This window comes from Micromesistius poutassou (genome assembly GCF_964030765.1).
Source record: "Micromesistius poutassou genome assembly, chromosome: 8".
NCBI lineage: Eukaryota > Metazoa > Chordata > Actinopteri > Gadiformes > Gadidae > Micromesistius > Micromesistius poutassou.
Window position 1 is genome coordinate 12448513 of NC_140278.1, and position 25245 is coordinate 12473757.

The following is a 25245-nucleotide window of genomic DNA, read 5'->3' on the forward strand; positions in this document are numbered from 1 at the left end:
TTGCATCGTCCTGTGTTGTATTAATGTTATGTATTTTCTATATGGATATGTAAATATGCAATATAACATGATGCCATATTGAGTCTCAAATTCTAGGGCTTTGTACAAAAGTTCTTAATTATTCATATGAATAGGCGAATATGGAAACAATACGAAATGTAAAGGATATCATTACAAAGATTTGATAATTCACTTTTTAAAGTATTCAGTTGATTGAGTCGTAGGTGTATACATGTATAATAGAATATATGGCTATATTTAAGCTCTGATAATGTAATATTCAAACATTGTTGAATATAACTACTGCTCAAACCGGAACAGTAAAAATATAAAAGTGTATATACTGTATATTTGGTGTCACGTTAAGATCTGCGATGTCAGCTGTGCCCTACAGAGAAACAGAATAACCCCAATCCAAACCGTGAAATACAGTACGTGACATGCAATCTGACGTATTGTGTATCCCCTCACATTATACCTCAAGACCAGGATAACGTTAGCCTGGAATGGTCTTGCGATCTGGGCTTTACTCACTGAAACATGCAGTCGTGCAAATTTGACTCCATGGTTAGCTTAGCTTGGTCCCCTTTTTAAAAAAGTTCACTCACGTTTCAGATTTTGGAATGATTCCAACCAAATGGACCACTTTAATCGACATGCTCTACTCTGGTATCCAGACATGCCGGGACAGTTTTAGCCCGGGTAATAGCTTCCCTCAGCCCTGCCACGAGCATGTTGATTGGGAGAAAAACACCATGATGTTTACAGGCGGTAATTGCGCAATTTAGGTCCTTTTTGTCGTGTTAATATTATGAAAATTGTAAATACTTAACCGCCTTAATAAAATCCTTTCAATAGGAATCCCACCTTGATAAACAATATGAATCCCAACATACAACTTCTGTTGATGTTTATCACTTTTTTCACCACATATATTTAATTTCATTAGATTTTCTTCTATTTCGTGCTGATGAAAGGGGCACACGGCTAAGACAAATAGCTGAGAGGGGTATAAAGTATAGTATAAGTTAAAATAGTTTGAGAACCACTGTCCTGGATGATCAATCCACCGAGGATCTAGGCCTACTGCTAAACAACAAAGAACATTCAACTTAAAGTATATCAGAAATGATGATTATGATGAGGATGGGGAATCATTTTAATCAGGCTTAATTCACCCTCAGGGGTGAATAAAGCACCACAGACAATTGAGAGTGTGATCCACGCGTAGGCTTACCTGTGTGAAGCCTCATGTGTATTGTCAGACTAGACTTTGTCGAAACGATCTTTCCGCAGTCCCCCACGGGACCAACACACCCACAACTACCTCTCTCCGAGCGTGATGACTCTGGGCAGAAGAAGAGCGGACTGTCACAGGCACAATGGGTGGAGGCAAAGGTGCGATGGGTGGCAACTTGCCGCCACCAGGTGTCACTGCTGATGGCTGAACAAAGACCACGGAGAGTCAAAAGTCAAAGGTTTTTTATTCGCCATTTGTGCAAAAACCAGACAGTCTAAACACATAGGAATTCTTGTGCAGGGCTTCCCAAGTCAAGTTCAGAGTAAAACAAGTGTTACGTGTCAATATATATTTTGCCTGTCCCGTCGTATGTGTCTGCCATGTCTCTTTAAGATGCAGCCTCCTGAGTGGTGATTGCGGGCACTTGCATGAAGCTGGAAAGGAAAGAGAGAGAGAGAGAGCGGCACAATAAATAGTAATAATAAAACATCATACAAATTTTAAAAAGTTGGGTTGAGAAAGAATTGCACATTATATATAGCATTGCAGAGAGCACCACAGTAAGAAGTTATACACATATAAAACATTTAAAAAATTTCAGTGTACTTAGCTTTTCAACTTTTTAACCATACTGTAACACAATTTTAGCAGCGTTATTGCACGTAGGAAGTGGGGGTGGGGTGGTGAGGGATATTGCACATTGTATTTTTTTGTGTGGAATTGGGATCAGGTGTAATTTCCTTTTTTACATCAGTCTCACTGTGGCAGGGAAGAAGCTGTTGAGGAATCTTGTTGTGTGTGTGTGATGAGACTGTCCGCTCTACTGTGTCTGAGGCTGTATTTGCATTGTTTCTGTTTGAGTAGAGGGTGAGCTGGGTGGAGGGAGTCTCTGATGATTCTCTGCCCTTTTCCAGCAACGCTGGTTGTAAATAGAGTCCATAGAGGGTGGAGAAGTGTGGTCCCAATAATCCTTTCTGCAGTTTATATGACCCTTTGGAGAGACCTCCTCTCTGCCTGTGTGGTATTCCCATACCAAACAGTGATACCTGAGGTGAGAATGCTCTCAACAAGTCCACTGTAGGCCAGGGTGAGAGGGCGCTGGTTCAGTCCCGATTTCCTGAGCAGTCTGATAAAATACAGCCGCTGCTGGGCTTTTTTCACTGTGGCAGCAGTGTTTAAAGACCAGCTCAGGTCAGATGTCACCTGCAGTCCCAGGAATCGGTGGCTGTCCACCCTCTCCACCTCAGTCCCTTGGATGGTGAGAGGCTGTAGTGGGGCAGGACTCTGCTATTACCTTCCTTGTTTTGGCTACGTTGAGGATGAGGTCATTCTCCTCTCCGTAGACAAGAATGTCCTCAATTGCACTCCTGTAGCCTGACTCGTCACCCCCCTTGATGAGGGCCAGGATGGTAGTGTCATCAGCATATTTGATGACGATGGTGTTGTCTTGTGTGGAGGCACAATCATGCGTGTAGAGGGTGAAGAGTTTGGGACTGAGGCAGCAGCCCTGTGGTGAACCTGTGCTGACTATGAGCTCAGCAGACACCCGCCCTCCCACTCTCACCACCTGTGGTCTTTCAATCAGGAAGTCTAAAATCCAGTTACAGGTGGGAGTCGGGACACCGAGGTCCGTCAGTTTGCCAATCAGCTTGCCCGGGCGGATCGTGTTGAAGGCAGAGCTATAGTCCAGGAAAAGCATCCAGACATATGTTCTGCTGTTGTCCAGGTGTTGTAAAGTGTGATGTAGGGCTATGGCCACCGCGTCATCCACTGATCGGTTGGGGCGGTATGCAAACTGGGATGGGTCGACAGTGTCCGGTATTGTGTTGTTTATGTGGGTAAGAACCAGCTTTTCTAGGCACTCGAGTCATTTCGAGTCTGAGGGGTCAGGCAGCCAAGGGCCCCACTAGACCTAACCCTAACCCTACACACTTTAGTAGATGGCCGGTCAGGCTTTCCCTATGCTCTTTGTGCATAGTGCACAGCATGTCATTGCCCACAAAATGGAGAGTGAACCTGACATTAAATCTGATGTGAGGGAGGAAGAGGCGAAAGAAGATGCCCTTGAAGATAACATTGAGATAGACGGATAAAACAAATTCACTTCTATTCTGAACCTATGTTTAGATGGAATTTAAGGCCAGACTTTATCACATGATCATAGGATAAGAGGCTATGAGGTTTGAGTTTGACAGAGCAGTGTCAGGGTATCTTGCTGAGTTCCCAGACAGCCATGTGGCTTCATTAAATGTCAGTTCTCTGGATCTCCCTGCAAAGACTCAGAGAACAAAGGGGAGATTGTAGACACAATGGATTCGTGCACACACAGGCAAAAGGGGGTGGCAGTGGTCAGTCTGGATGGTATGCCATTCTGTTGTGGTACACATACAAAGAAAACCCATAAATTTTAATTTTTCTGAAAAAGGTATGCATAGACATCGCCATACAAATTGCAAACTGCAGTCTTGAATCTCTCTTTTCATTTTAGATTTCCAAAGGGCGTCACCCACGAGATGCAGACTAAATTGCCTCTGGACGCAAGGACTATAACCAATCACAGCAACAAAACGGGTGACGCAGCTCTGAGCGATGAAAAAGGGCAGTCGTACCAGGCAGAAATATTTTTGTATGAAGCCAGACTTTATCCGCAGAGCAATGAAATATGAGCTTGTGAGAATTGTCTGGTTCCCAGGCCCAAACTAGAAACAAAGAAACAAAGAAATAACTGTTGAAACACAGTGTTTGACAAACAAACATATTTGCTTTGAGAATTATTAAATACAATATCATTAATTGACTATTACTAATATTTCAAATATTACTACTAAATACTTAAATATCAGTAAATACAAATGTTATATGATAAAATGTGTATTTCAGAACTAACTAACAAACTAACACTATAATACAATTTTTGACTAAATATAGTCAACGCAGGCTCTTATAACTATAGCATTTTATATATAGCTAATATTGTGTTACATGTCTTTTGTCTGCTCATTTTGTGTGTTTACTTTTATGTTAACTGTCACAATACTTTTTGTTCGGTTAGATGCAAGTAATCTTTATGTTGCATTGCTGTTAATCACCACACGTACCGTATGTAGCATTAAAAAACAATTAATTACGCAGATTTTAAATATTTTATATTTATTTTTGTAAAAATCCTATTCATACTCCCTGGTTAACTCATACATCCAAGAGCACAGCATGTCATACATTTCCAAAATGAGACCAAAGAGCCACCTTGATTTGGAGCAATGTTGGCTGTACCCAAATGTGTGCCACTATCAGTTCTAATTGCATGAGTATATTAAACATCAACACACCAAGTAGTGCTTGTGCAATACAAAGTTGAATCCTGTTTTGCCCTGTGTGGAAACAAAAATACAGGCAATACTTTAAGATGATTGTCATGCCTAATCATTCTGTTTCCAAACCTCTCTCTGTGAAACTGACTGTAATGTATCTCCTTAAAAAGTTTCCTTACATCCCAGAACTCTATTTCCTCCCTGGAGATTACCAAGAGGCTTTCATTCTCTGTTTCCTTTATGCTCATGGAGCCATAATCCTATTAAGCTCAAAGGAAATATGAGTAGCTAGGCAGAAGATTAGCAGTTTTGGGCCCTAAGCTTCACATGAGCAATTGCCAATGGACACATCAGTCCCTCTGCTTGGTCCTAAAATATATGTCTGTGTCCAGGGCAACCATAAGAGGGGTTATTTAAAAGACCTTAACTTGTGATCGTGTTACCTCCCTGGGAATAACCTCTACTTTAGAGGCCTGAGTGACAAGACCTGATGCTGGTCTAATTAGCCTGAAATAATTGTTGAACTGTATTCTCAACACTATCTGGTCATATTTAGTGGAACCTTGTTCAATGATGATTCCATTATATATTATTCAATCATTATTATCTGAACATATTGAGTCAAACTCCTGGTGACCCTAACAAAAAAGCATTGCTGTTTCCAGCCATTAACTCGTTGATGGCCTAACAATGACTAAGGTCATTTGATAACCCACTGCCCAACTTTCAAAAGTTAGCTCACACATATCAGAGGTTTTGTTTGTGTTCAGCCCGAGTGAGGTTAGACTTCAAGGGAACTAGTGTCAACAACCTCATGTGCTTATATTCAGGCCAACAGGTTGAGGTTTTAGATACCCTGATGTGGACTTTTGGCTCTAATTAGCATATTTGGAAACAAGTTCCAAGTTCCTAATTTCAAGGTTAGATATTACTAATAGTTTTATTAGACCCAGGGTACCTAAACCTCATTTGTAGAGAACATTTGAAATTCATTAGCTTAAACAAGTCAAGTTATGTTTGAAGAGAAGTTCTTTATTTGTCATTGCACAAGCACAAGTACTGTTTAACAAAATGTGATCTCTGCATTTACCCATCACTAGCAGCACCAGGAGCGACAGAAAGCCACAGTGCAGAGCCCAGGGACAGACTAATGGGTACGTTTTCTCATTAGCAATCTCTAGTGGCATGAGTTGTTGCTACAGATATGGCGAAAACATTCTCAGATGAGGGGGCGAAAGTGGACCAGAATAAATCAATTTATGGAGAAAAACATTGTTCTTGAGAAAGTTGTATTTCAGATATGTTTTAAATGGAGTAAATCGCTGCAGTACAACAGTTACATAGTGCAGCATTGAGTATTTGGCCTCATTTTATAATGTGTGTTGACAGTTAAAACATTGAAGATAACATGAAGGTAGACGTGCCTGTTATTTTGGTTGGTAGCATATATGTTTGACAGTATCTACCAGTGTGCTTACCTCTCATTCAATCATGATTGCACATCTCATTAATATAGGTAAATCCTGCCATCTGCTGGTACATAAAAAAACCCATTATTATTGGATTGTCATGCGGTCATAATTATACATAGAATAATGCAGAATCAAGAAAAATAACGATTATTTGGTTTTCCAATAAGAGTGTTTTTTGAATAATTTTCTTTCAGAGCTCATTTCAATTATTTATTGTCCTATTAAAAAGTTTTCATTTAAGTTTATTTCAATATTTTCCTTAGACAAAGAAATATATCAACAAATGTGGGTCTTTAGCAAGCTCAGTACTTGTTGGTAACAAAAATGTGGGTATTCCATTATAACATTTTAGATTTATGTTAATTTAGTGTATTATATTATTTCATATGAAATCCGACGTGAATGTTTTACAATAATATAAGACTGAATGAGACTTATCATCCCTTGAAATATATTAGGCCTACTGCTGAAGGTTAGGCGTACTGTAATTTGCTCAAGGCAATCTCATTATGGTTTTATCCAGCAGGATTTCACTGTGTAGCCGTTTGCTGCAAACTTAGTAGTCTTCTACTATGGAGGCAGTTAAATGTCATAAACTGAATCTACTGCCTCTGAAATACTGCCCTAGCTAGAATGCAGGTATTATGTTACCTCCTCTGACCAACTTTTGTTACGCACCTTAGCTGTTGAAACATAGCAAAGATGAGGTATTCTTCAAGTTTTGTGACTGCAGTTTGATCTAAATCTAGTAGGTAGTATGCCTTGACAGTTAGGCCTTCTATTGACATTAGCCTCACCTATGCCATATATTACCAGGTGAAAGAAAAGCAAGAAAGCAAACAATAAAAATGCAGCTTAACGTTTACATGGCGACAATTGATTAAGCAAATGGCCCTAGAGGCTATAGGCTATGTAGGCTACTATTAATTACTGGTGACAATAATTTAATGAATAAATTACTAAAGCATTTCGCCACAGTAATACGTCAAAGCAAAGTTTGAAACTAAAAGGACCGCAAATGAGGCCTGTTATTAATCATTACAAACATTAGCATGTCAAACTATGAGAACAAAGAATTTGGAGTTTGAATGTGGATATTTTGGTTACAGTAGCATAGCCTATCCCTACCACTAAGCCAATCCAATCTCCTGTAACACAGTTCCTGTCTCTGCTCCGGGTCCAACCAACCAGCAGGGCTGTTACATGTGCGCTCATCAACACAGAAAGAAGAAGCCTGCTAGAGTTAAGATGGCGGCATGTGGGTGAGGAGGCTGTGGATCTAAACTCGTGTCTTTCGCCATAAAAAAAGTCATATGAACCCGCATCTATACAGAAAAAGAGAACATAACAATTCCCATACAATTCATGCATTTGCGCGTGATTTTGGATTGACCTCATGACATCCATACACTTCGTGGTCCACCCGTTGCCCGGGACCGAGGATCAGCTCAATGACAGGTAATTGTTGCAGGCCGCGAAAATAAGTCTTACAACTAATATTTGTGTATGTAATGTGTATTGCCTAGGCTCCCGTGTTTTCCAGATGTACGTGGCAGACACTGTCATTGTGTGAATTCTTGGAAGAATTAATTGTATGAACCCCCCCCCCCGGGGGTTGAAACAAGGCCCCGGCATCTTGAACAATCCTCGTTAGCTTGTTGTAGCTAAAGAGTCCCATCAACCGTAATGGGCAGCAGCTAGCGTCAGTGCTAAGACCAGCTAGCGTCAGTGCTGAGAGCACCAAGGGTCGGTGTTGAGAGCCCCTAGGGTCAGTGTTGGGAGCTGTTAGCGTCTGTGCTAAGAGTTGCTAGCGTCAGTGCTAGGGGTAGCTAACGTTACCCTTAGGAATGATTGGCTCTCAGTCAAAGTTGAGATGGACAATGCGGATTGGGGGATGGGAGAGAAGAGAGGGAATATAGGTCAATAAACACCAAGTCATGTTATTTTTGGAAGGGTTATATACCCAGTCTTAATCAAATGGGTTGCTGTCCGGCTCAATGTTTGTTTTCTGGGCGTCTTTGTTATTACCAAGTGTAACGAAGTAGCTAACGCCAGCTAGCTGATGGCTAGCTGCTAATGCTAACAAGCTATCAGCAATCAAATGATGGAACGCTAGCACCACGTCCGCGTCAATGGCACATTTATCACGATGTATTGCTGTGCACTTGTGCAATTCGTATGTTCAGTTTTCCACGACCAACCCGTACCACGAGTTACACCCTAGACAATTATTCAAAGAAAACATACAGTACATGATATTTTGTATCATGCTCGAGTCGCCATTTATTTTGGCAAGTTGACATACCGAGACATAATTTTTGATGTGCCATCACAGCAGGACACTGGTATAAAGAGACGTTGCCGAGCTTTTTCTTGTTTTTGCATGGATTGGGGTTCATGGCTGATGTGTAAGATTCACTGTGACCTAAATATGTTGTGTGTATCTCACACACACACACACACACACACACACACACACACACACACACACACACACACACACACACACACACACACACACACACAGTTTTGCCACTTTTCTCAAGTATCAAATGACGGTGGTCATTGGTTAACACTTAGACGTTCCTTATGTTCAGTATGCCTTGGTACGACCTGTATTTTGACACAGGTGACTTTAAGTTTGGCTATTTATACCGCCAGGATTGAACTATTTAATGAGCTGCTCAGCCTGCTCTACTTAAAACAAAGAGGTTGAGAACATAACATGCTAAATATTTGAATTATATATATATATACACACACACACACCTAAACAGTTAAAACAAATCTTTGCTGACTTTATTGTCTACATGCAAAAGTGATGTACAACCACATTTTGTGCATAATATATTATAACGGAAACAAGAACTTTCGATATGTCACTGAGATGGCCATGTCTCTTAGTTCTTTAATACAACTGCACACATGTCCATGTTCACCATGTGCTATTGGCCCCTATATTTCCTCTGCAGTTACTAACTTGTAGAACTAATAGTGGATGGGGGAGGAGTGTTGCATCTACATATGCTCATAAAATATGAAGCATGTAGAATTGCTTTAGTTTGCTTTCTTATTGGTCACATTGACCTAACCAGTTGCTCTTGGATTCCTTGACCACCATCTATTTTGATATATTGTCCAGATCAGAATATTATGTTTTATTATTCATACAAATTGCATAATAAAAGGCCCAGGCTGTTGTTTGAAGTGGTATCTTTCTATGCTATGTTGGTTGGGTTGCACTACATTTTCACATGCTGGAATGTTCCGACATGAGGATTCCCCTCTGTAATGTTTTAGATGATGCTTTGGTGCAATGTGTTTTATGGTTCCATCTATTTCTCTTCTATGGTCCTATTTATCTTCCTATTTAGATAAAATGCGGTAATAGGTCACCATTTGAAATTCTGTATGGTTTATTAGCGGACAACATTATTCATATTCTTAGGTCTTACTAAAGCAAAGCCTTTTTACTAATACAGTGAGGAAAATATATTTTAATATGGAAGTAGTTCATTAAATTAGAATGACCGGTTCTTTACCTTTCTACAAGATGTTATTATATATATTACTTATATTTTATATTTGAGTTGGTAATGAAAACAAACATACCAAACTCATACGTCGACATGCTGACTAAAGCCCCTTCAAATGACAAAACAACAAAGATAAACTAACCCTAACCCTGATTGTTATACGTTTATTTGCTCCATCTTTCCCCCAGGCTCCGTGAAGTCTCAGAGAAACTCAACAAATACAACTGCAACAGGTGAGCTTGTTAGGTTATCAAGCGTGTGATAACCATCCGGTTTTCCGCCACATATTTAATATCCAAAACTTACATTTTTTTTTCTTTTTTCGATGCAGTCATCCGCACCTCAGTGTACTTGAACAGTCCACTTTGAAACAATGTGTGGTTGGACCAAACCATGCTGGATTTCTGCTCGAGGTAAGGCTGAGACATGAACCCATTCAAATGTAAAGGCTCAGAACTCATTAAGTTACCTTTTGTCTGTCCCTTTCTGAATCTTTTACTGAAACATCAGCTCACAGATAAAATATGCATATGGCAGACTTTCTGTTGGTTCAGCATGTGGGCTTGCTACTAATTCTGCAAATAAGATGATTTAATGTTAATTGTTATTGTAAAATGTTATTTTCAATCAAAATAGAATATTTCATTATTAGAATTTATGACATGTAAGGCCAAACTTTGCCTTGTTCGTGGCCTCCTTTTGTGTTAACACAACAGGGTTTGCCGCACAATGCAAACCCATATGAAGGACTTTTGGCTTCAATGCAATTTTTGTTGACATCCATATCTTTAATGTCATTCAATGTTTAATATTAAAGAACATCAATCATTGTATTGTACTGGGCCGAAGTCTTTTTAATCTGTCTGCTGTTCTAAAGATATATCAGTACATCTCTACATGATGTTATGAAATGATAAAATGCATCACCCTCTCTCCCCAGGACGGACGTGTGTGTCGAATCAGCTTTGCTGTCCAGCCTGATCGCTTGGAGCTCAGCAAACCGGAAGGCAGCGATGGGTGAGTGATGTCTTAATGTTGGGATTCTTCCAGTGTTCCAGTCTTGGGGTTTCCTGTGGCTTAGTTGTAATCTATTAGCTTGTTGAATGTGCTGTCAAAGGATGCATTGTATGTGCTCAGACCTAATGTTGTTGGCTCTTCTGTGGGTTTAAGGCATTGCTATTCTATCTACACCATGGTTTATCTTCTATTAGGATGCTCATGTAGTCTTAATGGCAAAAGTCCATTGTAATAATAGTCTTCATGCCCATACAAAAATATTGCTTCTGTACTGCAGAATAGGGGGACTAGAAAAGGCAGTAAACACAATGATTCTACATTCATCCTGAATATTTGGAGGGTACAGCTGCAAGCTAAATCTATGTAAAATGAGGTGCTATTCTGGCACTGTTATACTCTCTGCTAAAGTAAGCTTTTCATCACTTGCAAGGGTTTGTGTTTGCTGTTGGCAAGTATCTTTTGAATGTCTGTCTCTTGAAAGCCATAGACTTCCTGCCAGCAGAGCAGCATTCAACAGTGATTTCAGCATTTTCAAGGCCCCTTTAGCTGCCATCCGTGCATGTGAATCAGGCTGTGGCAGAGTGTGCACTAGTGGAGCCGCCTGGTCTCAGCTTTTTCTGCAGAGCACATGTTTTGTTGCTTGGCGCAAAGTTGCAAAAAGAAAATGAGACCGTTTCAAATTGTAATAACCTTGCCTTCAGCATCCTTGTGGGCTGTAGGAAAGCCTATGGGAAAAGGTGTCAGAATGGTTATTGAGAATGTGTGATTGCTCAACAATGCACAATTTCTTCAGTTCTTCTTCAATGGCACCAGTGCTACATCTAGTAACCCATCCTGTGCATTCTTCTAATGAGCTATTTTATTCCCATGTTAAAACTTTGATCATGTCGCAGTCTGCCTTAGTGCTGGCAAAACTTTCAAATTCTGTTGTTTCCTTAATTATTTTAAACTTATTTTTATACTATTTTCACCACTTGGAACTTGGATGTCCTTATTCAAATGTGTTTTAAATTGACTTTGCTCGACACTTTCATTGATACAAAAGCACACATATTGGAGAAGGCAATTGCAGCCCCAAAACCCCAAGACCCTTAAAAAAGGGAAATGTCTTGAAGGCGGAATGAGTTGCAGTCAATTCTGATTCCCAAGGGTGTTGCTGTGCTAGTCTCACCACACGCCTCCTGTTTGAAACCTAAAATAACAGGCTCAGATCAAGGGGGCTTACAAAAACCTTGGATTGTATGTGAGATTTCAATTGCTCAGGTGAAATAAGTAGTGTTGGGACTATGATAGGTTTGTCACTGATCTCTCATCTTTTGTTTCCAGTTCAAAGTTGAACAGTGGTTCAGGGACAGGAAGGAGCTCCAGGCCAGGCAGGACCAGTGATCCACCCTGGTTCCTGTCTGGTTCTGACACACTGGGCAGACTGGCAGGCAACACCCTTGGGTAAGTTCTGGCAGTTGTCAGAAAAAAATTAAAATTACCCAGCTAAAGCAAAAAAATTCAGAGCATGATTCTGGCACCACTGTTTGGGTTTTTATTGCAAACTGGTTCACCCTTTCTGAAATGAAAAACCATATACAGACGAAAAGGAATGACCAATAAATGATCCAATAAATGGGATCGTTTTTTGGGGAGCTATCTTTCCATAGAAGAATCCATTACTCCTCCAATGCAGTGTCTGGAAATGGTAAAATTGGTTTTCATACTGATGTATTACATATAACTAGTGCATGACAAATGCAGACCACACAATGATTTAACCTGTACTGCAGCTCTTCCAAGTTAATCATCAAAAAGGGCATGAGAGAGATTTGAATTGTAATCATTAGATCCGCCCCTGCAAGTATCTGTTAAAATTAGGGGGGGGAAACGGCCAACAGATATTGACTACTTTTCCTTTCCGAAATTGCGAAGTTATTATTTTTCCTCCTAAGCGGTCTCTGGTCTCAGAGAGGGCGCTCTTGACTGTGGCTTTGTGTGTGTGTGTAACAGGAGTCGCTGGAGCTCTGGTGTAAATGGAGGCAGTGGAGGAGGTGGTAGCGGTGGCGGAGGCTCCGGGGCAGGTGGAGCAGGAGGAGGTGGCAGCAGCGGGGGTGGTGGTAGTGGTGGAGGAGGGGGCAGCGGTGGAGGAGGTGGGGGCACCTCGGGCAGGTCCTCGACCGCTGCCCGTGACTCCCGCAGACAGACCCGGGTGATCCGCACTGGCAGAGACCGTGGCTCTGGCCTGCTGGGTAGCCAGCCCCAGCCTGTCATCCCTGCTTCAGTCATCCCAGAGGAACTGATTTCTCAGGTACACAGCTGGTGTTTGCGAGTAGAGCATTGCAATTTTCTGCTGCCATTATATCTTGCCCTTGGCAGCCATTTTGATGTTTGCATAGTTTCTTATGTTAATGATGGGAACAATGTTATTGAGCCTTTTCTTTGATTGCATGTTTTAGTGTGATGGATATATCGTTTATTCATTGTTGGAATTCCATTTAAGAGGCTGAAGTCATGTGCCTTAAAGAGCTACGCTAAAATATCATGGCATAAGCTAACCGAATTATAAACAATATTATGCTGAAGTCAATGAAAAGCAAACCCTCAAATATTGGTAGAGTAGTCATATATATTTTTATATTTTTCCTATTTAAGAAATGTCACAAGTGAAGTGTCACAAGAAATGTCACAAATTATATATATCAATTGACAAATTTTGGCAATTAATATATATAATTTATTTTATTATATGGAATGCGAAAAATACTCAATACTCCAATACCATGTGGATTACACCAACACTGGAGCTTTTTATTTTTAACGTGCTTTTTAACTGTTGAGATAGCTGGATACACTTCTGGATGCTTGATTGTAGTTATATCCTTTGGCCACACTTTGAAACATGACACCTATGCGGTTTAATTGAGTTTTAGCTTTGCCATGGTTTAGTGCAGTGTTCTTGCAAATCGCCTATTGTGTAGAAATATTGACCAAATGATAGCTCGAAAGAGAGCAATGCTGCTGCCCGATGGCTTCGCTCTCTCCTCGGCATGTGTACAACGCTAGAGACATGGGGACGGTGCTTACGTCTTTAGTTCCCCAGGTCTGATCTCTGTAAGTCATGCGTGAATATCAGTTGACTATCCAATATATTTGTGACTTCAAAAATAACGGACTCTCAAACTCCATAAGCCGCTCTGGAGACGTGTGAACATTTTTATACCCCACCACCATAGTGCTATTCTGCTATACATTTGACCTTCAGTCAATGTCTGGGTGTTCCGCCCTATTGGGCGGTCATTATTGTAGAACTTGAATGTACGGCAACTCTTGAGCTAGCCAGTGAATGTGGTGTACAAACCTATCTTAGTCTCAACAACAATGCATCCTGGGGAGATGATAATAACAGTGAAAGCATGTGCTTATCACAACAAAAAATGTGTCTACTCGTTTAACAAAAACCTTAGTCAGCCATGAGCCCTGCGACTAATTATTCAGCTGATCGACTGAGTGGTCAGCCCTGGTTTTTCACTATCCAGTCCCCACAACGATTGTCACCCATAACTAGCACCATCTGCAACGTTTGCATCATTAAAATAGGGAAAGACGGTGCTTCACTTCTGTTCCATCCTCCTTTTAGTATGATCCCAAAAGCATGGAAAACTAATCTGCCTGTGTCCTTCAACCGACTCCCCCAGGCCCAGGTGGTCCTGCAGGGCAAGTCCAGGAGTGTCATTATCCGGGAGCTGCAGAGGACCAATCTGGACGTGAACCTGGCAGTCAACAACCTGCTGAGCAGGGACGACGAGGACGGCGATGACGGAGACGACACAGCCAGTGAGTCCTACCTCCCTGGAGGTGAGTGAAGCACTGCTTACCGGGGCCAAGGGGAAGGGCACATTTTGTGCTGCACTCACTGGCTGTGGAATGATTAGCCGCCGGAAGGCTCAGGGGATCGCTGAACCACGTGTGCCCTCTTGTTCCCCTGGTGTGCTGCAGAGGACCTCATGTCCCTGTTGGACGCAGACATCCACTCGGCGCACCCCAGTGTCATCATTGATGCAGACGCCATGTTCTCAGAGGACATCAGCTACTTTGGATACCCCTCCTTCAGACGCTCCTCCCTCTCCCGCCTGGGCTCCTCCAGAGGTAATGCAGCAAACCTGTGAAGCTTTGGTGGTTCTCATTTCTGTCTGTGTTAATGGGATGGGTTTAATGGCTTTGGGAAATGCGCACCCCAGCACAACAAACGTCAGTGAACAGCAAACATCGCTAATGCAGGACATTTGTGTATCCAAACTACGACACATGCACTCTTTGTTATTTGGTTAGATGTAGGGATTTTCCTCTATGAAGACATTTTTTATTCATAAAATGTTGCCCTATTTTCTTTTATTGAAATCATGGATTTAGTCATCCTGGGGGGGGGGCCTGTCTTTTCACTTGGTCTCTCTGTTGAGCTTGTGTGGTAGAATGAATGTCTGGTGTTGCAGAGCATGGCTGAATTACCTTGTGTGAGCCCTCTGAGAAAGGCCCGCTTAGTCCTCCTGTCTTAACCCAACAATGCCTTCTCTGAAAGCCTTACTATCCCTCCTCTAGACTACCTGCACGCTTCCCCTCCCCGACCTTCCTCTCGCCTGCCTCTCTCCCCCCCCGCCAACCAATATTGAACCTCCAACCTTGACCTTAAAACCAAAACCCTCACCCCCTTCTCTCGTATCCTCTTAAAGATTAACAAGTCTGTTGCCGGGTCCTTCCCAGAGTGGCTTACTTTTATCCCGCTGGTGTGACCTTATTGCATACCAGTTCTCCTTCTTCCCTTAGAGCGGGACTCTGAGCTGCTGCGTGAGCGCGAGTCTGTCTTGAGGTTGCGTGAGCGACGCTGGCTGGACGGGGCCTCGTTCGACACTGAGCGGGGCTCCACCAGCCGCGAGGGCGAGCCCAGCCTGGACAAGAAGAGCATCCCTGTGCAGAGCCCTGTGTCCTTGGGGGAGGAGCTCCAGTGGTGGCCTGACAAGGTGGGTGTACACTTCATAAAACGCTGTTTCGCTCTTAAACAAGTGTGTAATGGCTACTTTGACACAGAGCTGTTCTTTTCCTCCTCAGGATGGTGTGAAGTTTGTGAGCATCGGGGCCTTGTTCTCTGAGCTGGTCGCCATCAGCTCCAAAGGAGAGCTTTACCAGTGGAAGTGGAGTGAACCCGAACCCTACCGGAACACGCAGGTTGGGAAATTATGCCGTTTATAGGTGGGATGCATTTGCAAGGAGTTGGCAAAAGGAATAAAAGTAACTAAATAAATACAAAATAATCTCCACTGAAGGTTACAATATTTAAAGTTGTTGTCTAAGATTTTTATTCATTTATATTGATTTATTAGATTACTGTAGCTTCCTCAATATATTTTTGCAAGTCAGTTGGCTAGTTTCTACTCTGCCTTGTGTGCACTTTCAAGAAAATGCTAACACTCAAATGTAATTTGTCCAAACAGAACCCTTCAGTTCATCACCCCCGTGTTTCCTTTCTCGGCCTGGCCAATGAAAAGATTACGCTGTTGTCTGCCAACAGCATCAGAGCCACCGTTGCCACAGAGACCAACAAGGTAAATAAGGCAGATTCTTTAAAAAAAAACATTGTGATATCCAATTGTATTATCTAGCTTCAAATTGTGTGCTTGTAAATTAGTTAAAACATGGATGCGATCCTTAAGATGAGAAATGTTTTACGATCATCAAGTCATTCTTATCCTCAGCCCTCAGTCTCCATTACACAAAGTTGTGTTTTTTTGCAGGTGGCCACCTGGGTGGATGACACACTGAGTACCGTGGCGTCCAAACTGGAGCACAGCGCCCAGACCTTCCCCGAGCTGCAGGGCGAGCGCATCGTGTCGCTGCACTGCTGTGCCCTCTATACCTGCGCCCAGCTGGAGAACAGCCTCTACTGGTGGTGGGTGTTACATAATTCATAGTGCTGCTGTAACGGAGCCGCTTCCAGAGCGTGGCAGTCGGCCGAGCCCAATCATACCCTTTGTTTCTGTGTTCCCAACACTGATTCAGTGTCAATCTCCAGATGATTGAATGGCTTACCTGCTTCAATCGTTAAAAATTTGAAGACTAGTGGATGCCAGCGAAAACCTGTCCAAATAAATATTTTATCTAAACTTCTTCCTTCAAACTCATCATGGTACCATGCAAATCTTAAGACGTGTGTTGAGTTAACAGGTTACAAAAGTGCTACTGCATCGTAAATCCAGTAAGGTCCTATGTGCTATAATACGTTTTTCACAGGAACCCGGGAGGACCTGGGAATTACTGTGACACTATTGCTTGTGTCCACAGGGGAGTCGTGCCTTTTAGTCAGCGTAAGAAGATGCTTGAAAAGGCCAGAGCCAAGAACAAGAAGCCTAAGTCCAGCGCTGGCATCTCCTCGATCCCAAACATCACTGTTGGAACACAGGTGAGTTCAAGCTCCAACAGCACGGTTGGGGACAGTCGTCATAGGTGGAAAACCTATGAACAAGGAGGGCCAGCCCAAAACCTACCCTGGGGGTCAACTCTTAATGAAACGATGACTATAATAATACCCAACAGTTTAAGCAAGTGAAGTGATTAAGAATAGATAAAAACTAAAAGTGCCTCCGGTACATTTGTTTAAGAAACGGATGTTTGAACGGTTGAAGACACTCTGTACCTTTAAGAGCCCCACCATGGGAAGCAGAGCCTGCATCCTGGTGGGAGTAGCATGCAGTGGCTGTTGGGAGTCTGAGAGAAGAGCCTGAGCCTTCCGAGTGAGTCACTTGGTAAGGAGAGGGGAGGCTCACACTGATGATCTTTTGGCTCACTCTCATAGGGTGGCTCAGTTTATTTTTATCCTTCAGGCTGAGGCTCCCGACTCAGTGGATCAGTGTAGTTCTGACTCATAAAAGAGGAGTAAAACACACTCATTACCATTTTATCCACATTAAACGGCCTCAGACTACCTTTCTTTTAGATTATGTCTGTATGCATGTATTTAGAACGGATGAACCCCTATTGGACTGTATGGGGTTTGTTTTGCCAGAGGACGCAACGTTGTGAAAAAAGTAATTCCTGGTCCTGACTAAAATGTTTGTCGTTTTGCTTTCTCCTCTCAGGTGTGTTTAAGAAATAACCCACTCTACCATGCCGGTGCAGTGGCCTTCTCTGTCAATGCTGGAATTCCAAAGGTGGGTGTCCTGTTGGAGTCTGTGTGGAACATGAACGACAGCTGCAGGTTCCAGCTGCGCTCGCCAGAGAGCCTCAAGAACATGGAGAAGACCGCCAAGACCCAGGAAATCAAGTGAGTGCATGATCAAACTGGGAAGCTGCCATTCATTTTGGGAATGGGTTACTTCTGTAAGGCAGGTTTTGTTTTCAAGCCAATAATGTCCCTATTCATTTAGATTTTAATTTTGGGATGTATATTTTATTAAATGTGCTGTATGTAGGATTTGAGAGTTGTAGGAGGAGGAGTTGCAGGAGAGATTTGGAAAAATAAATAACCCCCAAAATAACTCTCTTAACTGTTTTTCTACTATTCCACCAATTCACGCACGAAAGTCAGGAAAAAGATTTCGAGATTGGTCAGGTATAAAAGCTTATGGATGGCTTGGATTATAAATCTCAAATCTTGCCTACATAACCTTTTTAAAGGGCTTATGTTTTATTGAATTGAATAAGCATGAAATGTGATTTCCTTGTTACTGTTCTTAACACACAGCCACTGTAATACAATCCTGTTTTCTCTCCCAGAGCGGAGAGCAAGTCGGAGCTGGTGAAGACGGAGATGGGCCCGCCACCCTCCCCCGCGTCCACCTGCAGTGACACCTCTTCCATTGCTAGCAGCGCCTCTCTGCCCTACAGTATGTCAGCACCACCCTCCACCATCCCCTCTCCTCTTTCACACTCTTATCTCCAGCTCTTATCGCAACTGCTCACGCCCAATTTTTGTACGTTGCCCTTGTGACTCCTTTGACTTTGAAGCAGACGGCGCAGTGTTCCTCTTCTATTGGTGGCCCATATTTCCTGTCAAAGCACATGTCAGAATGGGTCATTCATTAAGCCTTGCCTAGAACACACTTTCCCTATTTCTAACAAGTGTACAAACACACACGTACACATGTGTTGAAGGAGATAAGCTTCTTAACTGTCATTTTATGTTTCAACCATAAACACACCCAAACCTGCAGTAAACGACAAAAGGAGATGCACTAAGAAGATGGTATGTGTCCCCCTTTCAGAGCGAAGGCGATCCACCCCCGCTCCCAAGGAGGAGGAGAAGGTGAACGAGGAGCAGTGGCCCCTGAAGGAGGTGGTCTTTGTGGAGGACGTCAAAAATGTCCCTGTAGGAAAGGTGAGTGAGCGGATGCCAGCACAGGACTCTCTCTCTAACACTGCTTCTCAATGTGTTTTGCACCATGCGTTTTGTTAAATTCCCATAGGGGTGGGAGGGAAGATCAGGATTAGCATCCGGATGTATTTCTTCCGCTGTTCTTGCATCATCGGGATGACTCAAAGATGTATATGGCAGAAACGTCAATGTCATCTTACCCAGTTTCTACCAAAATTAGTTCCAGTAGAGGATGCCTTATCAGAGGGTGCTATAGTGTATTTACTTTTAGTTGATCCGCATTAACTATGTTCTGTTCTGCCACTCTCAAATTCAGAAAAAATTTGGCGGACCTGTAGAACCCAAGCACCAACGTTGCACCAACGTTGCACCAACGTTGCACCCATCAGTTAAACCAAAAATCGGAATATCGCATCACAATTTTTATCGTATCTAGGCCTGCTGTTTTTTGTTTTTTTTCCCAAAGAGACTGGATGACAAGAGTTTTCACTCCGGAGCATCGGTCTCGACAGACCCCTCCCACCTCCTTAGCGTAATGAGGAGTTAACCCTCGAGTCGTGGCAGTCACTTGTCAGCCGCATGGGCTCTGTGTGGGGAGGCGGAGCCCTGACGTTACAGAGTCAGAGCCCGTCTTCCTAGACATTCTCTGCCAGAGTGTAGCATGAGAGCCCCATGAGGAGTAGCAAGCTAGAGAAAACGCTATTTGAGATTTTGAGGAATGAAAAACAAAGATGGAATTGGTTTCAAAGCTGAACGTGACAGCTGCCGTGTAGGAGCGCCTCGGGTTCAAACCGAATGACCGTGGTGAACCACTTAACCTGTGCGAGCCGGTATGTCGCATTTGTTGTAAAACGGTAGCAACTAAATGCGGCAATACAACAAACATGCATCTGCACCTAAAGCATAATCATCCAATGCAGTTTTCCCAGCTGCGCAAAAAAAATACAGCAGATCATGGGACATCTCCGTCTTCCCGACAGTCCACAATCACTGGGGCGTTTAGTCGACAAAGTAAAAACAGGACAGTGCAAATGGTGCGCACTCACAGACAGTGTAGTTTGCTTCATGTAGTTTTTATTTCAATTTTATTTATTGTTTTTGATTGTTTGTGCATTTTTTGTTAAAATAGCCAGTCCATTTTATTTATTGTTTTTGGTTGTTTGTGCATTTTTTGTTAAAATAGCCAGTCCATTTTATTTATTGTTTTTGGTTGTTTTGTTTAATTATTTTAGATATTTAAAATGTCTTCCAGTTCCAGTGTTAAATATTCTTTAGAAACAGTTTATTGATCTTTGAAAGGTTGAACTTGCATTATTATGCCATAATCATTATATTAGTTGCAAATGGTCTCAAAACGGCAATATTATCGCAATAATTCCTGGGACAATTTATCGCCCAGCAAAATTTGTTATTGTGACAGGCCTATTCGTATCGGCACTCTACAATAGTAGTCATATTGGGTCGTATCGTGACCTACCTGCCGAGTCACGTCCCTAGTAGCACCCGGAGGTGCTGCTTGAGCCATCCATCTTTGACCTCATGCATCTTCTTTTCCCCTAACCTCATTCCTACTCATTATAACCCCATGCATTGTTTTTATTTATTTATTTTGTACGTATTCCGTCTGTTGGCCGCCCAGGTGCTAAAGGTGGACGGTGCCTATGTTGCGGTGAAGTTCCCCGGGACGTCCAGCAGTGTGAGCAGCCAGACCACCACGGTGGCTGCCGACTCAGACCCGTCCTCCCTCCTGCAGGACTGCAGGCTCCTCAGGATAGATGAGCTTCAGGTAAGCCACAACCAGTGTCCCGTAATAGTGAATTGTTCTTAGTTACCCTCAGCTGTTTGTAGTCTACTTTTGGGAGCAGCCGAGACCATTCATATGTTGTTTCAGGTTTCAAAGCTCTTTCTCTAACCCTTCCTGCTTTTGTGTCTCTATAGGTGGTTAAGACGGGTGGAACTCCCAAAGTTCCTGATTGCTTTCAACGGACGCCTAAGAAACTCTGCATCCCAGAGAAAGCCGAGATCCTCGCTGTGAATGTGGACTCCAAAGGTATGTCTTGCCAACAAACCACTCTTCTGTTGTCGTTAACATATTTATTTTTTCAACATTCAAAGCATTTTTTACCATGGAACTCTGAAATCTTGCGTCGCCCCAGGAGTGCATGCGGTGCTGAAAACAGGCAGCTGGGTCAGGTACTGCATCTTTGACCTGGCCACGGGCAAGGCCGAGCAGGAGAACAACTTCCCCACCAGTAACCTGGCTTTCCTGGGGCAGAGCGAGCGCAACGTGGGCATCTTCACTGCGGGCCAGGTGAGCCGTCCCAGCTCTGTGGCACTGACACACAGTGACTAGTGTGTGATCGTTGTGTCATTGACGGATTGAAGCAATTGAATGCAATTCTAATGCATCGTGCATCTGCCAATATTCACAGAATTTGCATATGCAAATTCCGTCATATAAGTCTCCATATGTCTGAGTGTGAACTGCTAAACACATACATAGCCACAAAAGTTGAACTTGCCAAGTAGCTGCTCTATGTGGTACAAGCACATGACTTGTCTATGATCTTCCTTGCAGGAATCTCCTATCATCCTCCGGGATGGAAATGGCACGATCTACCCTATGGCCAAAGACTGCATGGGTGGAATCCGAGATCCAGATTGGCTGGACCTGCCACCCATCGCTAGCCTGGGCATGGGGGTGCACTCTCTGGCCAATCTCCCCTCCAACTCTACCATTAAAAAGAAAGCTGCTATTATTATCATGGCTGTCGAGGTTGGTAGCACAAGCACAAGTTATTTGCTAATTAGTTATTTTTTGTTCTGCTATGCAAGTGGTAATATTTGCATGGTGTGTTATGTGGTATTCGCATGGGTAACTAGCTGAATGACCTAGAAACATTTAAACAAAAACATTTATTTGAACATTTAATCTCAGAAGAACAGGGTGATATCTTGACCGACACAAATAATATACTTGAATACACCTGAGTCCCATACGAAGCCAGTGAAAAAACACAGCTCTGCCCTAAATTCGTGCTCTTATGTGCTTTGCTCCTTTTAAACGATACGATTTGCTTCCTTGTTCGTTCCACAAATATGAACCAAGAGAGAAACAGTCTGCACCAGTCACTAAGTCATGCTGTTGGTCGGTGTGTTTCAGAAGCAGACCTTGATGCAGCACGTTCTGCGCTGCGACTACGAGGCGTGCCGGCAGTATCTGGTGAACCTGGAGCAGGCCTTTCTGCTGGACCAGAGCGGCCAGGCGCTGGGCTCTCTGCTGGGCCACCGCTGTGATGGCAACCGCAACATCCTACACGCCGCCGTGTCGGTCTGCTTCCCCGTCAGCAACAAGGAGACCAAGGAGGAGGAAGGTGAGCAGGAGAATCTCGACGGCGTGCGGCAATAGGCTGCTTACAGGGGGGGACGAATGAGATACAGTTGTCGAGGGAATGGTTCCCAAGCTGCTCCACTCTTCATTTTTTTCTTTTTCAAAATCATTAACAATCTCGCTACAAAGGTGGGCAATAATGGAAAATAAAGGCTACTGAAATCCAATCCCCGCTTTGATACAGTCCAATTATATCTGCTCAAAGTGCCTCCTCGCTCTTGTTCTTGTCTCCATGGTAACTGCTGGTGCGGTGTCGATCCCAGAAGCTGAAAGGTCTGAGAGGAACACGTTTGCAGAGCGCCTGTCTGCTGTAGAGGCCATCGCCAACGCCATCTCTGTGGTCTCCAGCAACAGCTCTGGCAACAGGACAGGCTCCTCCAGCAGCAGAGGGTAATGTGCTTGATTATAGGGTTGCAAATAAAGCAGACCTTTCTCTTTATTTTTGCATCACAAACAGATGTTTGTGATTAGTTTTGCGTCTGTAAAACTTTGGTTTCCTCCTGTAACATCCCTGTATACAAATTATTCAGTGATTTCCTGCAGAAAATGTTCTTTCCGGTCCATATCGGCAGAAAAGAACCATAGGTTATAATCATGAGTGTTATTCCAGCTGTATTGAACATTTTCTATGCTTCATATTGACCAATCCGTCTTCGCCCTCCAGGCTTCGGCTGCGTGAGATGATGCGGCGTTCTTTGCGAGCTGCGGGTCTTGGTCGCCATGAGTCTGGCCCGTCCTCCAGTGACCACCAGGACCCGGTGTCACCACCTATTGCCCCTCCCAGCTGGGTGCCTGACCCTCCCCCTATGGACCCCGGTGAGTACGGCCAATCCCACACCCCTCCCTCTTGGTATAGCACTGAGGCGTAGAGGATGGTTTTGACACACCCACCGTGTCGGTTATACCTCTGCTGCCAAGGGCTTTGCAATCTTATTAAAAGTCTGCTGTTGTTTATTTCATTTTGATTAATGTTTGTTCCAACAGATGGTGACATTGACTTCATCCTCGCCCCAGCCGTGGGCTCACTCACTACTGCCTCCACCGGCACCAGTCAGGGGCCCAGTACCTCAACCATACCAGGTCAGAGCCCAGACTCTCTCCCTCCACCCACCCCCTGCTCCCCATCAGCAGACTATTTATCTTCAGCAGACTGTGAGGCATCCTTTCTATCCAGACATTAAAGCAGTTGGTCTGATGCCCTGCGGGACTTTATGCTCCTTCTCGTCTCACAGGTCCGTCCTCAGAGCCGTCTGTGGTGGAGTCTAAAGACAGGAAAGCGAACGCCCACCTCATCCTCAAGCTGATGTGTGACAGCGTTGTTCTGCGGCCACACCTACGAGAGCTGCTCTCTGCCAAGTACAACTATTTCTTTTTTTACTATTTTCCATTTCATCTTCTAATTTGAACCAAATTTGTTCTTTATAATCCCAGAGAGCACAAACGTCGCCTTCTTTGCAAGTTTCACTACCAGACAGCCCACAGCTTGTTTTTGCTCCTCAAGAGTTGACCAAGCATGTGTGTTGTCTTTGTTTCCCAGGGACGCCCGTGGAATGACACCGTTTATGCTGGCGGTCAGTGGGCGAGCCTACCCTGCTGCTATCACTGTTCTGGAGGCTGCTCAGAAAATGGCCAAGGGTAGGTCACCCCCTTGGGCTCAATGGCATCATGGAGGACATAAAACAGGCACACAGTGCCCCATATTTAGTGTCTTAGATATATACTACACAAGACTCCTTTGTAGGGGTGACCCCGAATATTCGACTATTCGGTGATTCGATCGAAGGAGCCTGATTCGACTGCCAATCTCATAGTCGAATCTTCGGCAAAACACACTTATGCCGCTTTACCACCGACAGTATCAACTCGCCTCGACTCGGTTCCAGGCGCGTTTCCATCTAAAAAAGTACCTCTTCAATGTGGGCGGGTCGTAGAAAATAACCTCTCCACCATGGGCGGGTCGTCATTAGGTTTTAATCACGGGAGACGCGATTCCCGGGAAATCTGAATCTGATCAAGACTATTTCCTGATTCGTGGGAAAGGTTATGATGGGAAATAAAATAAAAAGCGCAATGACTGCGCGTCTATTGTTGTCATACGGTAACGTTGATGGAGGCGAAACTCGAGCCCTAGGAAAGGAACGACACAAACGAAACAGCGAAACGCTGATCCTCCGGAGCCGGTCCGTGGACTCCAGCCACGCCGGACACACACAACCACGCCCGACACTTAACTTTGAGTTAAGTTGTGTCCGGCGTGGTTGGAGTCCACGAACCCGCTCCCGAGGGGGACACTGATCGGCGTTTCGCCATGTGTGTCGCTCCTTTCCCGGGGCTAGAGTTAGGCTGTGCGTGGTTGTGTGTGTCGGCCGTGGTTGTGTGTGTCGGCCGTGGTTGTGTGTGTCCGGCGTGGCTGTGTGTCCGGCGTGGCTGTAGCCACGGACCGGCTCCGGAGGATCAGCGTTTCGCTGTTTCGTTTTAGTGTCGTTCCTTTCCTAGGGCTCGAGTTTCGCCTCCATCAACGTTACCGTATGACAACAATAGACGCGCAGTCATTGCACTTTTTATTTTATTTTATTTCCCATCATAACCTTTCTCGGGAATCAGGAAATAGTCTTGATCAGATTCAGATTTCCCGGGAATCGCGTCTCCCGTGATTAAAACCTAATGACGACCCGCCCATGGTGGAGAGGTTATTTTCTACGACCCGCCCACATTGCAGAGGTACTTTTTTAGATGGAAACGCGCCTGGAACCGAGTCGAGTCGAGCTGATACTGGCGGTGGAAAAGCGGCAATATATGGATCAATGAGCAAAAAAAAACAAAAAAAAAACATGATTCGAGGATCTGTCGACTATCGGCAAGACTTGACGAATCAGATTCGACTATGTAAATTCTTAGTCGGGGACACCCCTACTCCTTTGTAGGCTATAC

At 43.7% G+C, this 25245-nt stretch overlaps 1 protein-coding gene across 10 annotated transcripts in view; it reads left to right on the plus strand.

Moving 5' to 3' along the window:
• Window positions 1–7278: 7278 nt before the first annotated feature.
• Window positions 7279–25245, plus strand: part of ubr5 (ubiquitin protein ligase E3 component n-recognin 5) — a 35234-nt gene continuing 17267 nt past the window's right edge. For 4 of the 10 annotated variants that reach the window (XM_084471498.1, XM_084471502.1, XM_084471507.1 and 1 more), the window contains exons 1-26: window positions 7279–7481; window positions 9748–9792; window positions 9891–9972; window positions 10500–10576; window positions 11903–12022; window positions 12572–12869; window positions 14257–14416; window positions 14558–14707; window positions 15365–15576; window positions 15665–15781; window positions 16048–16158; window positions 16348–16502; window positions 16895–17012; window positions 17689–17873; window positions 18326–18435; window positions 18814–18925; window positions 20553–20709; window positions 20862–20973; window positions 21080–21234; window positions 21502–21699; window positions 22087–22297; window positions 22578–22704; window positions 22979–23130; window positions 23299–23394; window positions 23547–23670; window positions 23852–23949. In XM_084471498.1, coding sequence (XP_084327624.1) covers window positions 7420–7481; window positions 9748–9792; window positions 9891–9972; window positions 10500–10576; window positions 11903–12022; window positions 12572–12869; window positions 14257–14416; window positions 14558–14707; window positions 15365–15576; window positions 15665–15781; window positions 16048–16158; window positions 16348–16502; window positions 16895–17012; window positions 17689–17873; window positions 18326–18435; window positions 18814–18925; window positions 20553–20709; window positions 20862–20973; window positions 21080–21234; window positions 21502–21699; window positions 22087–22297; window positions 22578–22704; window positions 22979–23130; window positions 23299–23394; window positions 23547–23670; window positions 23852–23949 — 3544 coding nt within the window. In that variant the 5' untranslated portion in view covers window positions 7279–7419. Of the gene's footprint in view, window positions 7482–9747; window positions 9793–9890; window positions 9973–10499; window positions 10577–11902; window positions 12023–12571; window positions 12870–14256; window positions 14417–14557; window positions 14708–15364; window positions 15577–15664; window positions 15782–16047; window positions 16159–16347; window positions 16503–16894; window positions 17013–17688; window positions 17874–18325; window positions 18436–18813; window positions 18927–20552; window positions 20710–20861; window positions 20974–21079; window positions 21235–21501; window positions 21700–22086; window positions 22298–22577; window positions 22705–22978; window positions 23131–23298; window positions 23395–23546; window positions 23671–23851; window positions 23950–25245 lie in introns of all 10 variants that reach the window. The other 6 variants (XM_084471503.1, XM_084471506.1, XM_084471499.1 and 3 more) reach the window with 4 other exon arrangements.